The 16,618-nt window shown below is 48.9% G+C and overlaps 1 protein-coding gene across 2 annotated transcripts in view; it reads right to left on the bottom strand.

Moving 5' to 3' along the window:
* Positions 1–3,176: 3,176 nt before the first annotated feature.
* RNFT2 (ring finger protein, transmembrane 2) overlaps positions 3,177–16,618 on the bottom strand; it is a 59,175-nt gene continuing 45,733 nt past the window's right edge. For both annotated transcript variants that reach the window (XM_070386096.1, XM_005888304.2), the window contains exons 8-11: positions 9,357–9,506; positions 7,818–7,883; positions 7,576–7,677; positions 3,177–3,465 (exon numbers count right to left, since the gene is read on the bottom strand). In XM_070386096.1, the coding sequence (XP_070242197.1) occupies positions 3,331–3,465; positions 7,576–7,677; positions 7,818–7,883; positions 9,357–9,506 (453 nt within the window). In that variant the 3' untranslated portion in view covers positions 3,177–3,330. The remainder of the gene's footprint in view (positions 3,466–7,575; positions 7,678–7,817; positions 7,884–9,356; positions 9,507–16,618) is intronic.

Here is a 16,618-nt window from a genome sequence, read left to right as displayed (position 1 = left end):
TCTCCTGGGAGCACTTCCTTAATAAATCATGTGCAACTCAATGGGATCCACTCTGGGGAAAAACTGCCATCAGAGAACCACCCCGTGCACAAAACATCTCTTCAAAGTTGTCCTAAAACAGGTCCACCTGGCTTCAAGAGGAAAATGGAGACTCAAAACCCAGAAGTAACTTTTATCAACACATCATATTTATTGGCAGACTGCAACTTAAGGGGACGTTAAATACACCAAAGGCGGCTCTGTTTGGCCCAGAGCAAACATACTAAGATTCCAGGACTGACTTTACATTTCCTATTTCCAACCCCAGGTCTTGGCAGCTTGGAAGTCTTCCCATGCCTCTCACATGCTCCCCTTAGGGAGATAATGAACCTATGACATCCAGGTCCAAAGCTTTTTTTTTTTTTTTTTTTCATCTCGTATTTATTACGCTCAAGATCTTTTACATTAGGAGAGCCATTTCCAAGGACTCCGTGGAACTTCAGCCAGTGAATCATAAAATATTAAGAGCAGGACTCTCCCACCTGACACTCAATTAACCCTGCCTCTAACAAATGAGTTTGCAGAGCCGAGGTGGATAAAAGACAGTGGCATTGTTCTTCTTTCCAATGGTGACTCTTGGCTGCTTTTCTCATGTTAGGGAAAATATGCAGCTTGATGTCTGGAAACCTCTGCCCCTGGCCACTGTTTCTCTGCCTTGAGCAGAAGTTAAATCCTCCCACCCCAAAAGGAAACCTCCAGAATGTGACTTCAGGGTGGGATACATAAATAAAATCGAAACTAAATCATCCCACCTGCCCCCCCTCCCCAAATGTCCCCCGCATGTGACAGTCTTTATAGTGTCTGAGACATGGCTCATTATTTGCAGAACGTTCAATATTTTTTTTTGGTGGCATGAGTGTAATTGACAAAATGGTTGGGGGTATTCATCTGTAATCTACATTGCTGGTTTCCCTGGTTCCCACAGATAATGCACTAGGCTTTGTCACCCTGGAGATGGCTACGGGGAGGTAAAGTGACTTCCCAAAGCCATGTGGAGTCTGAAATCAAAATTCCAGGCCTGACTCCCAGCAGACTGCTCTGTCTGCTCCATCACACGCTGGCACATTAGTAAGTCTTCTTCAGTGGCATTTTCTCATGCTTCTTTGATGGCATCTGCAGGCAGGATGATCCTTCTGATAAAAATCAGCTGTAGAAGCTCCTGGTGTGTCCCTTCAGTTCTTCCTCAAGGTGGCCAGGTGGGGGGCGGGGGAGAGGGGGAAGGGGGCAGAGCAGCCAAATCCCCCTGGCCCTACTTCCCCTTCCGACTTGATTATCCAGGCAAGTGGGATTGTTAACATCACGGCCATTGCCATAGTAACAGAGCCTGAAAGATGCCACGCTGCCCTGGAAGGGATGTCTTGCTGGGTACCAGCAAAGAGCCAGGGATGTCAGGCAAAGGAAAGGTCCTGACTTGATAGCACAAAAGGGGTGAATGCCCTGAATCTCTTGGGGATGGGATGGGCATGAGAATCCTGGCTGAGGGTGAGGTGGCAGTAAGGCTCCCACCATTTCTCTCGGGCTTTCTTGCTAATCTGCTCAGTAGCCACCCAGAATGCTCTCTCTCTAATGCTGTTGGCACTGACCTGTGGTACTGAGGTTGACAGTGAGAGAATAGCGCTGGGAGGGTGGGTAGGCCAGGCAAGATTCCAGTGGCTTCCAAGGGGCCACTTGTGCCTTCTCCTCCCAGATTTCAGAGCAGAGAGGGTCTCGTGGGTGGAGAGCTTGTGTTACAGAGATTAGGAGCTCTGGTAGAGACATTCCAGGAAACATGGATCGCTGCTGTGCTCTCTGCCAGCATACTGGCTTGTGGAAAAAAAATCCGTAACAAGGATCTTGCCTTTTGCTCTGAAGGCTACTAGAGGAGAAGGCAATGGCCACAGGAGCTGTTGACAAGCCTGAGATTTAAATGAGGGACAGGACAAAAGGAGAAGAGAAATAAATACGGGAGGGGACACCCAGTAACACCCGCATCTGGACCAGGGGCGGCCTTTCTATTTTTTCATTTTCAGGTCACGTCCCATGGCATGTGGGATCTCAGTGCCCTGAGCAGAGATCAAACCCAGGCCCCCACACTGGGGACACAGAGTCTTAGCCACTGCCTCCGGGGAGGTCTCTGGAACCGGCCTTTCTTGATGTGCCATGTGCTGTGCTCGATCAGCCGCGTCTGACTCTGCGACCCTGTGGACTGTAGCCCTTCAGGCTCCTCCGTCCATCGGATTTCCCAGGCAAGAATACTGGAGGGGGTTGCCATTTCCTCCTCCAGGGGATCTTCCCAACTCAGGGATCGAACCCATGTCTCTTACATTGGCAGATGGGTTATTTACCACTGTGCCACTTGGAAGATACCCAATCACAACTGAGCATCCTGGCAGGAATCCAGCTAAACAGCAACTTTAAGGACCAAAATTTCCTGTGAACCCAGTCACGACTAGATTTTCAGAGCTGGCATTCACTATTAGCATCCTCAACCCAGTCCAAATGAAACACACTACATACTTGAGTCACCGATGACATCAGAATCACCTCCTGTGCGTTGAAAAAAAAAAAAAAAAACATGACTGAGGGGCCTCATGCCCGCAGTGTCTGAGCAGCACATCAGTGTGTAGGTAAGAGGCAGGCTCCAAAGCCAGACAGGCCGGGGCTGCAAGCTTGGTCCATCACTGCTCGCCGGGTGACCTGGGAATGTTTCCACATGGAGCTCTGAGCTCAGTTTCTTCATCTGTGACACAGAGGAGACAACAGTACCTCCACCTTGGGGCGGTGTGAGTGTTATAGGAGGTCATCTGGGCCGAAAGTTCGAGACCCTGCCTGGCTCACTCTGAGGGTTCTGATACACGAAGTTCCCGTAGGTATAAGGTGGGGCCCAGCATTTGCATTTGAAAAATACTTCACAGTGATTCTCATCTGCAGACCTGGGGCCCTGGTGGGGAGGCGGCATTGAAAGGCCTCTCTCCGGTTTGCAGCATCAGGTGTCAGGTCACCACGGGTTATGATCACCAACAGGTAGAATCTGGTCCATTATCAGTTCTTTGACTCGGAGGGAGGAGGGAGACTGACCTCGGTGGAGACCAAGTGTGAGTGAGAAGGCGTCCCCATGTGGAGGCAAACAAGAGAGGAAGGTGAGGGCGGGGGTGGGGTGGGGGACAGGTGGCTGGATGGAGAGAGGCAGGAGGGAGGGCAGTCGGGCCCGAGGGCTGTTTTCAAGGAAGCTCTCAGAGGTGGTCCTGACACCGTTGACCCTCCATCATCTCCCTGGTGTGCCTGCGAGCCCCGGGGCCACAGTCTTCAGCCCTAGTACACCTGGAAGTGTGCCGAAGTGGCCCCGTCCTTCCAGCAGCGCAGGGTATCCACGGCAACTGAGCGGCAGAGCGGGCAGGTGCGCTCACGGTCCAGCCAGAGGCAGAGGCACTCCTCACAGAACACGTGCTGCGGGGGACAGCAATTAGAACCACTGGGGTCGCCTCCCCCAGCATCCACCCCATGCCCGCCTCGGTCCTAGGAGCTGAGACCCAGCAGTGAACAAGACAGACGATTTCTGCTCTGCATAGTCAAGGGATGTTCCTGGAGGCGGGGTGATGCTTGTGTTGAAGTCTGAAGGATGTTTAGGGGTTAACTGGGGGAAGAGAAGGGGTGGGGCTAGAGCATTCCAGGCTGAAGGGAACAGCTGTGCAAACCTCCTGAGATGGGAAAGTGTTTGAGAATCTCGAGATGCTCTAAGTGGCTACAGGGTGTAGGGTAGTGGGGGGGAGGAGGTGAGGAGGCCATGCAGAGTCTTGAAGGCTGTGCCCAGATTCTCACCAAGGTCTGAAGTGCAGGATCCAGGGGTCAGCAGGCCCAGCAGCTCCACAGGGCAGTGACTGCTGCTGCTGTAACCCCACTGCCCAGCCCCGGCCTGCACTCTGACAAATGAATGCCTTCCCATGCAGGTTAGGTGGAAGATTCTAGAGATACCAGCATGATGAAGACCTGGTCCCTGGCCTCCAGGAGCTCATGGTCTCCTTCTCAGAGAATCAGACAGGACAGAATCCAGTGCCAAATTAAGAGATTCAAAGCACATAGGACCCCAGGGGCAGGGCTGGAGGAGTTCATGACCTAGGACTGCCTCCCACATCTAGAGAAACAAAGGCGTGTCTACAGAGGGAGGGGGCAGAGGGGTCCTTCCAGGCTGGGATGTGTAGCATCAGGTCAGTTTGTGGTTGGTGGGGGATCACAGGCAGGGCTGGATGGTTAACCCTTCCCTGGCTATGTATCCTGGAGTGTGGACTTGGGAGAGATCCTGCCCTCAGGAGGTGCTCTATCCATCTTATCTGTCCCACCCACCCATCCATCCATCTCTCCAACCATCCCATTCCTTCTATCCAGCCATTGTTTACTGAGTCAGTACTGTGGTTACACTACTAAGACAACATGGTCACCACTCCCAAGTGGCTTACAATCTGGCAAAGAGGAGACAGACCTGACCTAACCAGTCGCCCAATTAGCCATCTAGCTGACAACTGGGATAGATGCTCTTAAGGAAAAACATATGATCTGGAGGCTGCATAGCTAGGGGTGCTGACTAGTCTGGGGAAACAGAATCAGGGAAGCCTTTAATGAGGATGTAACACGTGACTCATTCATCCATTTGCTCATTCATTCGGTGCATTTAGGAATTACTGAGGCCCTTTTCCCTGTGGAAGGCATCTTTGTCCTTGTCCTTCTAAGCCCAGCTCACAGGAGCAGAGCAAGACTGAGGCGTGTACTGGGCCTGGCCAGGTATGTGGGCTTCAGCAGCACTGGATGTGGCCACTGCTCCTAGCTCTGGGATGGCGGTGTCTTGTCCAACCCCTCCCACCAATTCTAATCCAGGGATGGGGACACATACTGGTACCAGGAGAAGAATGGGAGAGAGACACACAGACTAAGGCTTGGAGAGACTGCCATCAAGGAAGAAGAAAAACTTTCACCTTGACATCATGTTCAAATAATCACTGCTACCGAGAAGGAAATACAGATGGCTCTGAGGCATATGAGAAGATGCTCATCTGCTCTCATAATTAGACAAATGCAAGTGAAAACTGCACCAAGAGAGCGTTTGTCACCTGTCAGATTGGCGAGGCTCGGGAAAGGCTTGATAACGTGGTGTGTTGGTGAGGGCGGTGAAGCAAGAGGGCACGTCACACTCCTCACTGGGAGCGCAAACAGATGCACTCCTTTACGGAAGGCGACTGAGCAGTATCTGTCAGACTGCATACCCTCTGACCCAGGAATTCCACTACTAGGAGTGTATCCTACTAAGAGCTTGCACACGTGTGAAACGGAATACGTGCCAGTGAGAGCTAGTGTTTATGGAACCCTGACCATGTGTAGTTCTAGACGCAGCACCTGAATCAACTCATTTAATCAACACAATGAGGCCAGGTAGGTGCTACAGATCTCCCTATCCCTGATCCCTCCTGACAACCATACTTGTGGTAACAAAAGACTATGAACCACTAAAGGCCTGTCAATGGGAGGATGGTTGAACAAAGATGGTCAATCCATAAAATGGGATGTTATGCAAATAAGGAGCAATCTCTTCAGGCAGAGTTTCAAATCAAAAAGAAATGATGCAGAATGGGCCATGAGTTAGGTCTTTTTGGAAATGATATGTTCATGGTGTGTGTTGTGTATTTAAACTTTTCAGAGCATCTCTGGAAAGATATAAAGGTAACTGGCAACAATGGTTGCCTGTGTGGGTATTTAGGGGCCTAGGGAGCTAGGGATAAGTGAAGGAGCCCTGTCATCACTTCCCTTTTTGTATCTTTAGAATATCTTTTTAATGAACTTTTTACTTTGAAATAATCTTGTACTGTTCTGTGCTTAGTCGCTCAGTCGTGTCCAACTCTTTGTGACCCCCATGGACTGCAGCACAGCAGGTGCCTCTGTTTGGGGATTCTCTAGGCATGAATAATGGAGTGGGTTGCAATGCCTCCCTTCAGGGGATCTTCCCAACCCAGGGATCAAACCCACGTCTCCTGCATTGCAATTCTTTACTGACTGAGCCACCAGGGAAGCCCCAAAATACTGGAGTGGGTAGCCTATCCGTTATCCAGGGGGTCTTTCAAAACAGGGTCTCCTGCGTTGCAGGTGGTAGCTGAGCTACCAGGGAAGTCTGCAAAGGTAGTACGGAAAGTTCCTGGACACCCCTCCCCCAGTTTCAGTCTCCCCAGTACCATCCTCTTGCATCACCATAGTCGATTTGTCAAAGCCAAGAAAGAAACCCACACAGAGGCATGACCATGGACTAAACTCTAGCCTCTCTTCGGATTTTACGACACTGGTTTTTCTCTCCTGTCCTCTCTCTGTATCAGGTCCCACATTGCATTTAATCATCATGACTTCTTCATCTCCTTTTTGAATGTTTGAGTCACACAAATTTATTCTCAATTTTAAAAATAAATACAATTAAAAATTAAAAATGAACCTCTTAAACATCCTCAAACAGCAAAAACAAAAAAATTTTGTTGGTGCCATAAAAGGCCCCCACCTCTTGTACTCCTACCCCTGGGTGGTGGGGGCAAGGGGACAGGGGGAGAGCCGTCTGCTCTCCCATTCCTTCCAGTCTGCAGGCTATGCCTCCCCCAAAGCCTTCTCAACCTCCAACTCATCGCGTTCTGGCCCGGTCCCCTGGGATGCTGCATGAATCTCTCTTACACAGCACTTATCACTGCCTGCCTTGTTTCATAGTTATTTATGTATGTGTCTGTTTCCCCAGGGTGACTGTGTGCTTCTAGAGAAGGGGACAGGGTCTGTGTGCCCCCTGCCTCCCCTGCCCGGTATCTGATAGGATGCTTTGACTCATACACATTTGCTGAATTGACATCTTAGTCCGCCCCCATGTCAGGAAGGTGCGGGGGAGGGGGAAGGGTTGGGGGAGGAGGAGAAGGTGCGGGGGAGGGGGAAGGGTTGGGGGAGGAGGAGAAGGGGTAAGTTTAGGCAGCTAAAAGTAACTGACCAGAACTATGAGTTGGTGACCCACAACTAATAATGAAAACAAGTGGTAGTAATAATTATAATGATACTAATAACTGTAATAGTATAAAGTTTTAGGGCTGAATATTTCAAATTTAGCTCTTCCCAGGGATGATTTCATTTGATAAGAATAGCTCTTATGATTAAATGAAGTAGGCACTATTATGATATCTGTTTTATAAATGAAAACAACCAAGGTTTGGGGAGATGGACTGAGCCACTTGGGGTCCACACACCCGCTAAGATTCACGTGCAGAACATTCTGACACTGTACCATACCAAAATGTGCATTTTCTACATTTTACTGATGAAACCAAGGCTTGGAGTGGTGAAGTAACCTGCCCCAGGGTAGCCAGCTGGGAAAGGCAGAACTGAGTTTTATACTTGGGTCTGACAGACTCCAGGCTTCACCACACTTTTGCCAGAAACCCAGCCCAGCGCCCCGAGGCTTGGCAGGGGACAGGCACCTGGGACTCCTGCATGGGGCAGGGCCCTGTGGTCCCGTGGCGCCCATCTCCAGCGGTCCCGCCCGGCCCTGCTTACCTGGCACATGAGGACCAGAGGCTCCCGGAACTCAGCCTGGCAGATGGCACAGATGTCACCAGCTTCTGTGCACTGCTGCCCCGTGGCCCGGACTCCGTAATTCTGCTTGACAGAAGGGAGGGAGAAAGACACAAACACAGCTGTGGCCCCTTGCTGGATAGGCACTCTCGGAAGCACAGTGTGGTCTGTTCCCAGCTCCTGGTTCCTATGAGCTCGGTGAGGCCCATCAGAAGCCAACTCACCTGAGAGGTGCAGAGAAGCTTCAGGGCCTTCCTGACTCCGCCCACGCGGCCACAGATGTCGAAGGACTGAAAGGAGAGTGAGTGGATGGCTACAAACTATCCAAGGATGGTTCAGGATCTTTCTCATCATGGGCCTCATCTTTGAACATCTGCAGGGTACATCCTCCCATTTAAAACTCCCCATTCCCAACAGTTTTACTTGGCTTTTGTCTTGCTACCCATCAGCAGTCTCCTCTGCCAGTGGGGCCAGGATGGCGAATATATGGCATGCCTACTGCCTCTTCCTCCGCCATAAGCCCAGGGCAGGCATTGCTAATCAATCACTCTTCTTCTGAGCCAGGCTGTGATCATCCTTCTCCATCTAGCACTCCTGTCAGCCACAGCCAGCAGATCAGAATTGGCAGGCAAGACAAGCCCCAGTGGTTGACTCTACATGGACTGCCTGGCTAGTCCTGCTTTAAAGAAAGGGAACACATGATTCTTTCAGGATTCTCTAAAGCCAGAAATAGATGCGGAAAAAGAAAGAGGAGGATGTGTTTATTGTCAGGAGTGGGGAATCTGACTCTGCACTAATGATGAAAAGAGGAGTGGTCTATACTGATTTGCAGAGTTGAGGGTGTGCAATTTAAGAGGAACAGAAAACAAATTCCATGGCTGTGCTGTTGGTGGGTTGAGATCTCCAGACTCTGGAGGCAGCCTGCCTGGGTTTGATGCTTGTTCTGTGATCTCCAGCTGAGTGACGCTGGACAAGTTACTTCTCTCTGGACCTCAGTACACTTCCCATAATATTGACATGATAATGGAATGTATCTGGAAGGGTTGTTATGAAGACAATGAGAAAGGATGGCATATAGTGAGTTTTATGGGCAAGAAATTAGGATGGCTGTACCCATAAATGCAGGAAAATACTGACATATGGTATAATGTGGAGGAACCTCAGAAATGACCCTAAACTGAAAGAAGCCAGACACTAAAGATCACAGAGTGTATGATTCCATTTACATGAAAACGCCCAGAAAACGTAAATCCAGAGAGTCTTCAGAAAGAAGACCTGTGGTGGCCAGTGGCTGATGGAAGAATGAGGAGTGATGCTTCCCAAGTTGCTGCTGCTGTTGTTTAGTTGCTAAGTCATGCTCAGCTCTTCGTGACTTCATGGGCTGTGATCCACCAGGTTCCTCTGTCCAAGGGATTTCCCAGACAAGAATACTGGAGAAGATTGCCATTTCCTTCTCCAGAGGACCTTCCCAAGCCAGGGATTGAACCTGTGTCTCCTGCACTGGCAGGAAGGTTCTTTTCTACTGAGCCACCTTTCTTTGTGGACATTTCTTTGTGAAATGTTCTGGAACTAGACTCTAAATGCCACTGAACTGTTCACTATAAAATGATAAAATAATTTTGTATTGTGTGAATTTTGCTTTTCAGTTAAACAGAAAGAGATGAGGGTGTTTATCCAGGTTCCTCACTTGCCCCCCACCTGCCAGGTTCAGCTGGTGAATGGGTCGTCCTTAGGCCAGCCCTCTAGCCCCCAGGCCACCTCACCTTGCACAGGCTGTAGAGGACGATCAGGACCCCTCCCAGGAAGTAGCTGTTGGAGGAATCATCACCCATGATGTATTTATACCACAGCTGGATGGGGACGAGGGATCGGAACAGCTGGCTCACCTCCTCGATGACCAGATAGAACTTTCCCTGCAACCACACAGAAAGCATCAATTATTATCAGCAGTAAAGACCCAAAGGACCCAGCTGAGGGGCCCTCTAGCCCAGGGAGTAATGACATTCCAGGTCACAGCCAGCCCATTAATCAGTTCTGGAAAGCACTCAGGCCTGCTCCTAATGGGCCTGCGATGTGGCCGGGGAGACAAGGCCCCTGCCCGCTGCCCTCGCCCGCTGCCCACCAGCCCAGGAGATCAACGCTCTGAGGATCACCTTTCAGGGAGGCAGAAACTGGACACCTTTGGTAGAAGGTTGGAGTGGGGGTCACTCCCTGGTGCCTGCTGTGGCTTTGAGGGCTCCAAGCCGATCATGGGGCAATAGTCACGGGCCCTGCACACAGATCACGCTCATCTCTAGGGGGCTGGCCCCAGCTTCGTGGGTGACTGCCCTCAGTGGCAGGGGCAGGATGGACCACAGGATGCAGAGAAGGATAGGCAGAGAAGAGGAGAGGAAAAGATGGCCCAGCTCCCCTGCCTACTGTCTCCAAGGAGGCAGGATCATATGTGGGGAAAGAACATGGACTCAGGGCTGGGGTCTCAGGCTGGGGGGACTCAGAACCTCAACTTGCTACATGTCCACGAGCCTCACTGTCATCACCTACAGAATGGGAATTGCACCTGCTACCTTCTGGGTGGCTCTGAAGATTAAAGGAAATAACAGGAAAAGTATCTAGGGTTCTCCTTCTCTTCCTCTCCCAGCTTTTATTCAAGTCCCTCAGCTTTCTGGGGCCTGCGCTATAAAATGGACATGAAAATAACCTACCCTGCCGTGTTCAATGAAGTTAAACAGAAACCTCTTTAGGACCCAGCACTCCACTCCCAGGTGTGTACCCAGGGGAAAGGAAAATATATGTCCATTCACAGGTAAACGTTCATGGCAGCTTTATTCATAATATCCCCAAACTGGAAACAGCCCAAACGTCCATTCATGGAAGAATGGATAAACAAATTATGGTATATTTATTCAATAGGGTATTACTCAGCAATAAAAAAGGAACAAATGTTTGTGATACACAACAGCCTGGATGAGTCTCACACATTCTAGCCAATCAAAGGAGACAGACACAAAAGAGTACATATTGTGACATTGTGAGTTACATGAAGATCTAGAATAGGCCATGGTAAACTGCAAAGATGGAAACAAGATCAGTGGTTGCCTGGGGCGAGATGGGGGAGGACGGACTGTAAGCGGGCATCAGGGAACTTGGGGGAATGAAAGAAATTTCAGATTGTCTATATAAAATTTTATATTGTGTACAGTGATGGGGTGGTGGTTATTCGTGTGCGTACATTTGCTAAAACTCACTGAAATGTGTGCTTCAAATCTATGTATTTTGTTGTACAGATATACAATGTTCTACACCTCAATAAAGCCGACTGAAAGAAACAAACAGAAACAAACAGCCCTGCCCCAGGCATGCACAGCCTTAAAAATATGAACAGGGACTTCCTGGTGGTCCAGTGGCTAAGACCCTGCATTCCCAATGCAGGGGGCCCTGGTCTGATACCTGGTCAGGGAACTATTAGTAGATCCCACATGTCGCAACTAAGAGTTCTCAACTAAAGATTCCTCAGGCCACAGTGAAGACCAAAGATCCCAACTAAGACCCCGTGCAGCCAAATAAATAAATACATAAATATGTGTTTTTTAAAAAGTGAAAAATTTTTGTTCTAGCAATTCTACTTCTAGGAATTTATCCTAATAAATCAGGGATTTGGGTTAATAGATATGTCAGTAGGAATGGCTACTGCAGCATTCATTGTAACAGAGCAAAAAAAAAAAAACAGGTGACAAAGTAAATGTGTACAAAGAGGGTCTGGTTATGATACAGATCAATAATGCAAAGCCATACAGCCAGCCAAGCACCATCCTGAAAACGAGCAACTTCGCAGTGAAGAAATCCAGCACATATTGCCTTGCTGTTGCTGTTAAGTTGCTTCAGTCCTGTCTGACTCTGTGCAACCCCATTGACGGCAGCCCACCAGGCTCCCCCATCCCTGGGATTCTCCAGGCAAGAACACTGGACTGGGTTGCCATTTCCTTTTCCAATGCATGAAAGTGAAAAGTGAAAGTGAAGTCACTCAGTCGTGTCTGACTCTCAGCGATCCCATGGACATATTGCCTTAACCAAGGTTAATTAAGGTTAACATCCCCAGTAATAAATCACTGAAGCCTAAACCCCTGATACGATGCACTGAGAAGAACACAGTATCACTCCTGTGTATTCTGGTCAAAAACTTAGAACCTCGATTGAATCAGGAGAAAACAAGAGACAAACCCAAACTGAGGAACATTCTACAAAATAACTATCCAGCATTCTTCAAAAGCATGACATTCACGAAAGACCAAGAAAAGACCAAGGAATTGTTAGATTGGAGAAGGTAAGTGAAAGTTGCTCAGTCATGTCCGACTCTTTGCAACCCCATGGACCGTAGCCTGCCAGGCTCCTCTGTCCATGGAATTCTTCAAGAGTGAGTAGCCATTCCCTTCTCCAGGGCATCTTACTGACTCAGGGACTGAATCTGGGTCTCCTGCATTGCAGGCAGATTCTTTACCATCTAAGCCAAGACTAGGGAGACATGACTAATGCAATGTGGAATCTTAGATTTGGTCCTTAGATCAGGAAAAAGACGTCTGTGGGACAATGAGCAAAATGTGACAAGGTCTGCAGTTTAGCTACTAGTAAGGGAATTGATCTTAATTTCTTGGCTTTGCTAACTGAACTATGATTATATTAAATGTAACATTAGGGGAAGCTAAGCAACGGGTACATGGGAACTCTGCACTATTTTTGCAACTTTGCTCTGAGTTGAAAATTATTCCAAAATAAAAAATTAAAAAAGAAATAATCCTGGCAAAAGATATCTATTGATTCAGGGAAATGCTCATATTATAGTTCCAAGTGGAAAAGCCACAGAATGCAGAAACTACTCATTTTCGTTGTGGTTTTCTGTCTTTTCCAATTTTTTCAGTACTGAACATATGATGTGTTTAAATTAGAGGGAGAAAAAGGTTATAAAAACATGTTGTGTATCCACACATGGATGATGTAAGAGGCTATGGATAGAGACTTTATATCCATGTTGCTATATTCTGTCTTGATGGCCTGGATACAGGTCACTCGCAAGGGGACCCCTTGAAGTGGATGTACCCACATCTGCTAAGGACCAAGGACGGGCATCCAGTCATCCGTTCACTCCCATGTCTGACCTTGCAGAATCAGAACCTCACTCCAGACCTGCTGAAGCCCAGAACCATCAGTAATTTAACAAGGTTCCCAGGTAACGGGTGTGCTCTCTTTCAATGGATAAGTGGAAGAAGGACGGTGCGGTAACGTGGGGACTAGGAGGGAAGAAAGGTGTTGCAGAAGCCCAGGGGTGATGGAAAAGGTGGTCAGTCTTTGGCTATCTTGCTGGGAAGCCTCCTGTTCTGTCCACCTGGCCCCATGGTGGGTGAGGATATGACCACCTCATGAAAGGTCCTATGTCCCTGTGTCTCTGGGAAGCCCTGCCTGCTCCTCTGACTGGCTCTGGGGGACAGACCCTCCTGTCCCCTCTCAGGCTGATCTTGCACCACCAGTCCGGCTCGGTGGGAAGAGTGCAGCCTCAGGAGCCACACAGCCTGGACTCAGATCCTACTGCCAGCTACCTTGCCATTTCTGTTCCCTTGTCATTGTCTTTGGATCCCCCAGTTCTCAGGCCCCACTGGCTGAGAGCTGGTCCCCTGGCCCAGACCCCACACTTCCCACTGGCCTAATGAGTGAATCCAGAACAAAGGTCAGCGACCTTTCTCTTCTGCCACGGGCCAGATAGTGACTACTCTGGCTTTGAGGTCACACAGCCTCTGTCACCCTATACCCCTCAGCTACTGACAACAGACAGACAAATAGGCAAGGCTGCAAAATTTTACCTACCAAAACAGGTGTCGGGGCATATTTCAATGCAGTTTGTGGTTTACTGACCCCTGATCTACACATCAGAAGCTAGATAAGTCAAGTCTGGGGGCTCCCAACATATCCCCAGATTTCAGGGCAGACTCAGGGAACAGCTTTTGGGCCCTTCTTTCAGGTGCTTTGCTATGAAGGCCAAGCTCCTTCTCTGCAGATGGATGTCTGGTCCCATACTCTTTGCCGAGCTAACACTTGAATATCTTCTGTGTCTCAGCTAGCTGTCACCTACTATGAGGACTCTTCCCCAACTACTTAATTAGGTGCTCTTGTTACACCCTTTAAATCACTCTTTTAGATCACCTCTCACAATATTTAAAAAATTATCTCTCTCTTCCTCTGGACTGTAAGCCCCATCAGCATGAAGATAATTTGGCTCCTGGTCATATCACCAGCACGCAGCACAAAGTAGGTGCTTACTTAAGAGCTAGACACTTTGGAAGCACAAGATTTCCACCCTTATTACTCAGGTCAATGTCTAGAGTTTGCTGATGGAGAAACAGAATTGGAACATGGAAGAGAGTATTTTTCTTTATAAGCAAGCCCTGATGTCACAGAAAATAAAATAAAGGGAGAGAGAGCGCTAAAGGTAGCAATTAGCTGCTGGCGGGGTAGGGGGAGGCACTTGGAGAAGGAGATAGAACCACCAGGGAGAACTGGGCATATCCCAGTGAAACCATCTCTCTCTAATTAAGCAGTTTTATAATTCCAGGTTGCTTAAGCGTGTTATTTCTGACGACCACCAAATGGAATGTGTGGTTTCTCCAGGGTGTCAGAGAACAAGGAAAGCGATCAGATTATGAGCCGTCTGGCCTCCCTGTCACCCGTGAAGGGGGAACAGTAGCAATTGCTGCAGAACTTGGGCGTGGAGAGTTTGCTGCTGGGATTCTGATAAAGGGGGCAGTAACAGTCGAGATGGAGAAGGCAGATTCAGTTCTGACTTTCTTACTGCTTGGAGGAGGGAGGGAAGGACCACACGTGAACTGGGAAGCTAGGAAACAAGAGAGAGCTGACTCTGGAAGGGAGTCAGAAGTGAAGGCAAGTGGGATGCCGAGAAGCCAAAGGAAGGAACAGAGAAAGAGCACTCTGGAGAAACACACCTAGGAAGGGTGATGTGAAGGATTACAGGGATGAAGAGGAAGGGGACAGAGACCTAAGTAGAGAGTTGTTAGCAGCATAAATGTACAAAGACATAAACACTAGACAGACACGGAAAGACGATTTTTTTCTGCATCAAAATTAATAATGAATATTTATGAGACCTTACCTGTTTATGAATTTCTTTCATACACATTTTTCTCATCTACAGAAGTAGGACAGCACAGTGGTTAAGGGCATGCAATTTGGGGCTCCAGGGTCAAATATGCTGCCTACTAAATTGGTTGACTTAGGGCAATAATTAAACTTCTCTGAGCCTCAGTTTACTCATCTGTAAGTGGGCTTGAAAACAAACACACATAGTGGAAAACAACCCCCGCCCCCAAAAAAGGGCCCCAATATGTAGGTTTCCAATTTCTCTGGTGTAAATACTCCCACCAGGCCAATTTCAAGGTACCTAGGGTTTAAGGACTATTGGAAAATTTCCTGAAAATGTAACCATCCACTCTCACAAGCCCGTGCAAGTTGGCTCCAATACACCAGTGATTGGGAGGACTGAGTGAGCATATGAACCTAAAATACAGGTACCCAGAAAGGGCCCAGTGCATGATGAGGGCCAGGAGAGAACCTCATGATGACCTGGGGATGCGGGCACTATTACTGTCACCTTCTTTCAGAGATGGGGCACCCCAGGTTCAAAGAAATAGGACTGAAGTAGAATGAGGCGGAGGTGCTATCTGGGATGCCCAGGCCCCATGAGCCCTGGTAGCTGTCCGGGCCTCCCCCTCGCTTGCCTTTCTTCCTCCAGCACCACATTATGAAAAACCCAAAGGGAGACTACATGCAGAGGCCATGTGCAGAGGGAGAGGCTCTGAGCAAGACTACATGGAGGAGAAGCAAGGAACCCAAACAACAGGGAGAACTGAGGCAGCAAATATAGGACTCTGGGCAATTCATCCCACCCGTGTCAGCTGAGCCATTAGACCCATGAGTGAAAAAGTCATCTGAGATGGTCCAGACTCACTGTACATCACATGAAGACCAGCTGTGCTCAGTGTGTCCTGGCTGAACTCCTGACCCACAGAATCATAGGAAATAATGAAATGGTGGTTGTTTGAGGCCAAAAGAAAGAAAAAAAAAGAAAGAACAACAACTAAAGTACTCATCTAAGGATACTCAGCCAGTGCTGTGGATTGAATGTGTCCCCACAAAATTCTTACTCTGAAGCCCTTACCCTCAGTATGGTGGTATCCGGAGAAAGGGGCCTTTTGAGAGGTAATTAGGTTATGAGGATGGAGCCCTTCAGGAGGATGAAGGGCTTCATGAGGATGGAGACCTCACTAATGGGATTAGTGTCCTTATAATGGCACCCCACTCCAGTACTCTTGCCTGGAAAATCCCATGGACGGAGGAGCCTGGTGGGCTGCAGTCCATGGGGTTGCTAAGAGTCAGATAAATTGGTCACATGGGGCAGGAGTGGGTGGGGTGCCACAGCTGACAGCCGCAACAGGACCACAGATAGAGGGAGAGGTGCTTCCGCCATAGAGAGGGGAGTGGCAGGAAAAGGAGGCCAGAAAGCTTCTCTGAGTTTAAGTTAGAACAGGGCCAAAGGGAGTCCTCATTGCAGAGCCCTCCTTTAATGTGGGGAAAATAAACAGTAACTGTGTCCAGACTCTTGGTGCTTGCCCTCATTTGCTTCTGTTGCCCTGGACTGCTAGTTAGCTCTGGGTTGCCTCAAGGGACAGGGCCACGCTTCCTGCTCCAAAATGGGTGGGCTGGGCCAGTGCAAAGGGCTGAAAACAAAGACTTGTTTTCTTGGGAAGGTATCCTGTGGGTCTGTTATGATTGCTGGCTGCACCAGGGGAACAGCAGCTGAAAGAGCCCTTCAGAACAAAACAGCCACAACATTGACCTCTGAAGTGCTGTGCCCATCGGCTAAGGGGCAGGAGGGCCAGCTCAGACTTCAGAAAGCTTAAGGGTGGGGAAAGAGCTTGGTAACTGCCTTCAGAACAGCCTGGCCTGGAGTGCTGGGAGCAAGAGG

This window comes from Bos mutus, chromosome 17, assembly GCF_027580195.1.
Source record: "Bos mutus isolate GX-2022 chromosome 17, NWIPB_WYAK_1.1, whole genome shotgun sequence".
NCBI lineage: Eukaryota > Metazoa > Chordata > Mammalia > Artiodactyla > Bovidae > Bos > Bos mutus.
This window is presented reverse-complemented; position numbering and strand designations above follow the sequence as displayed.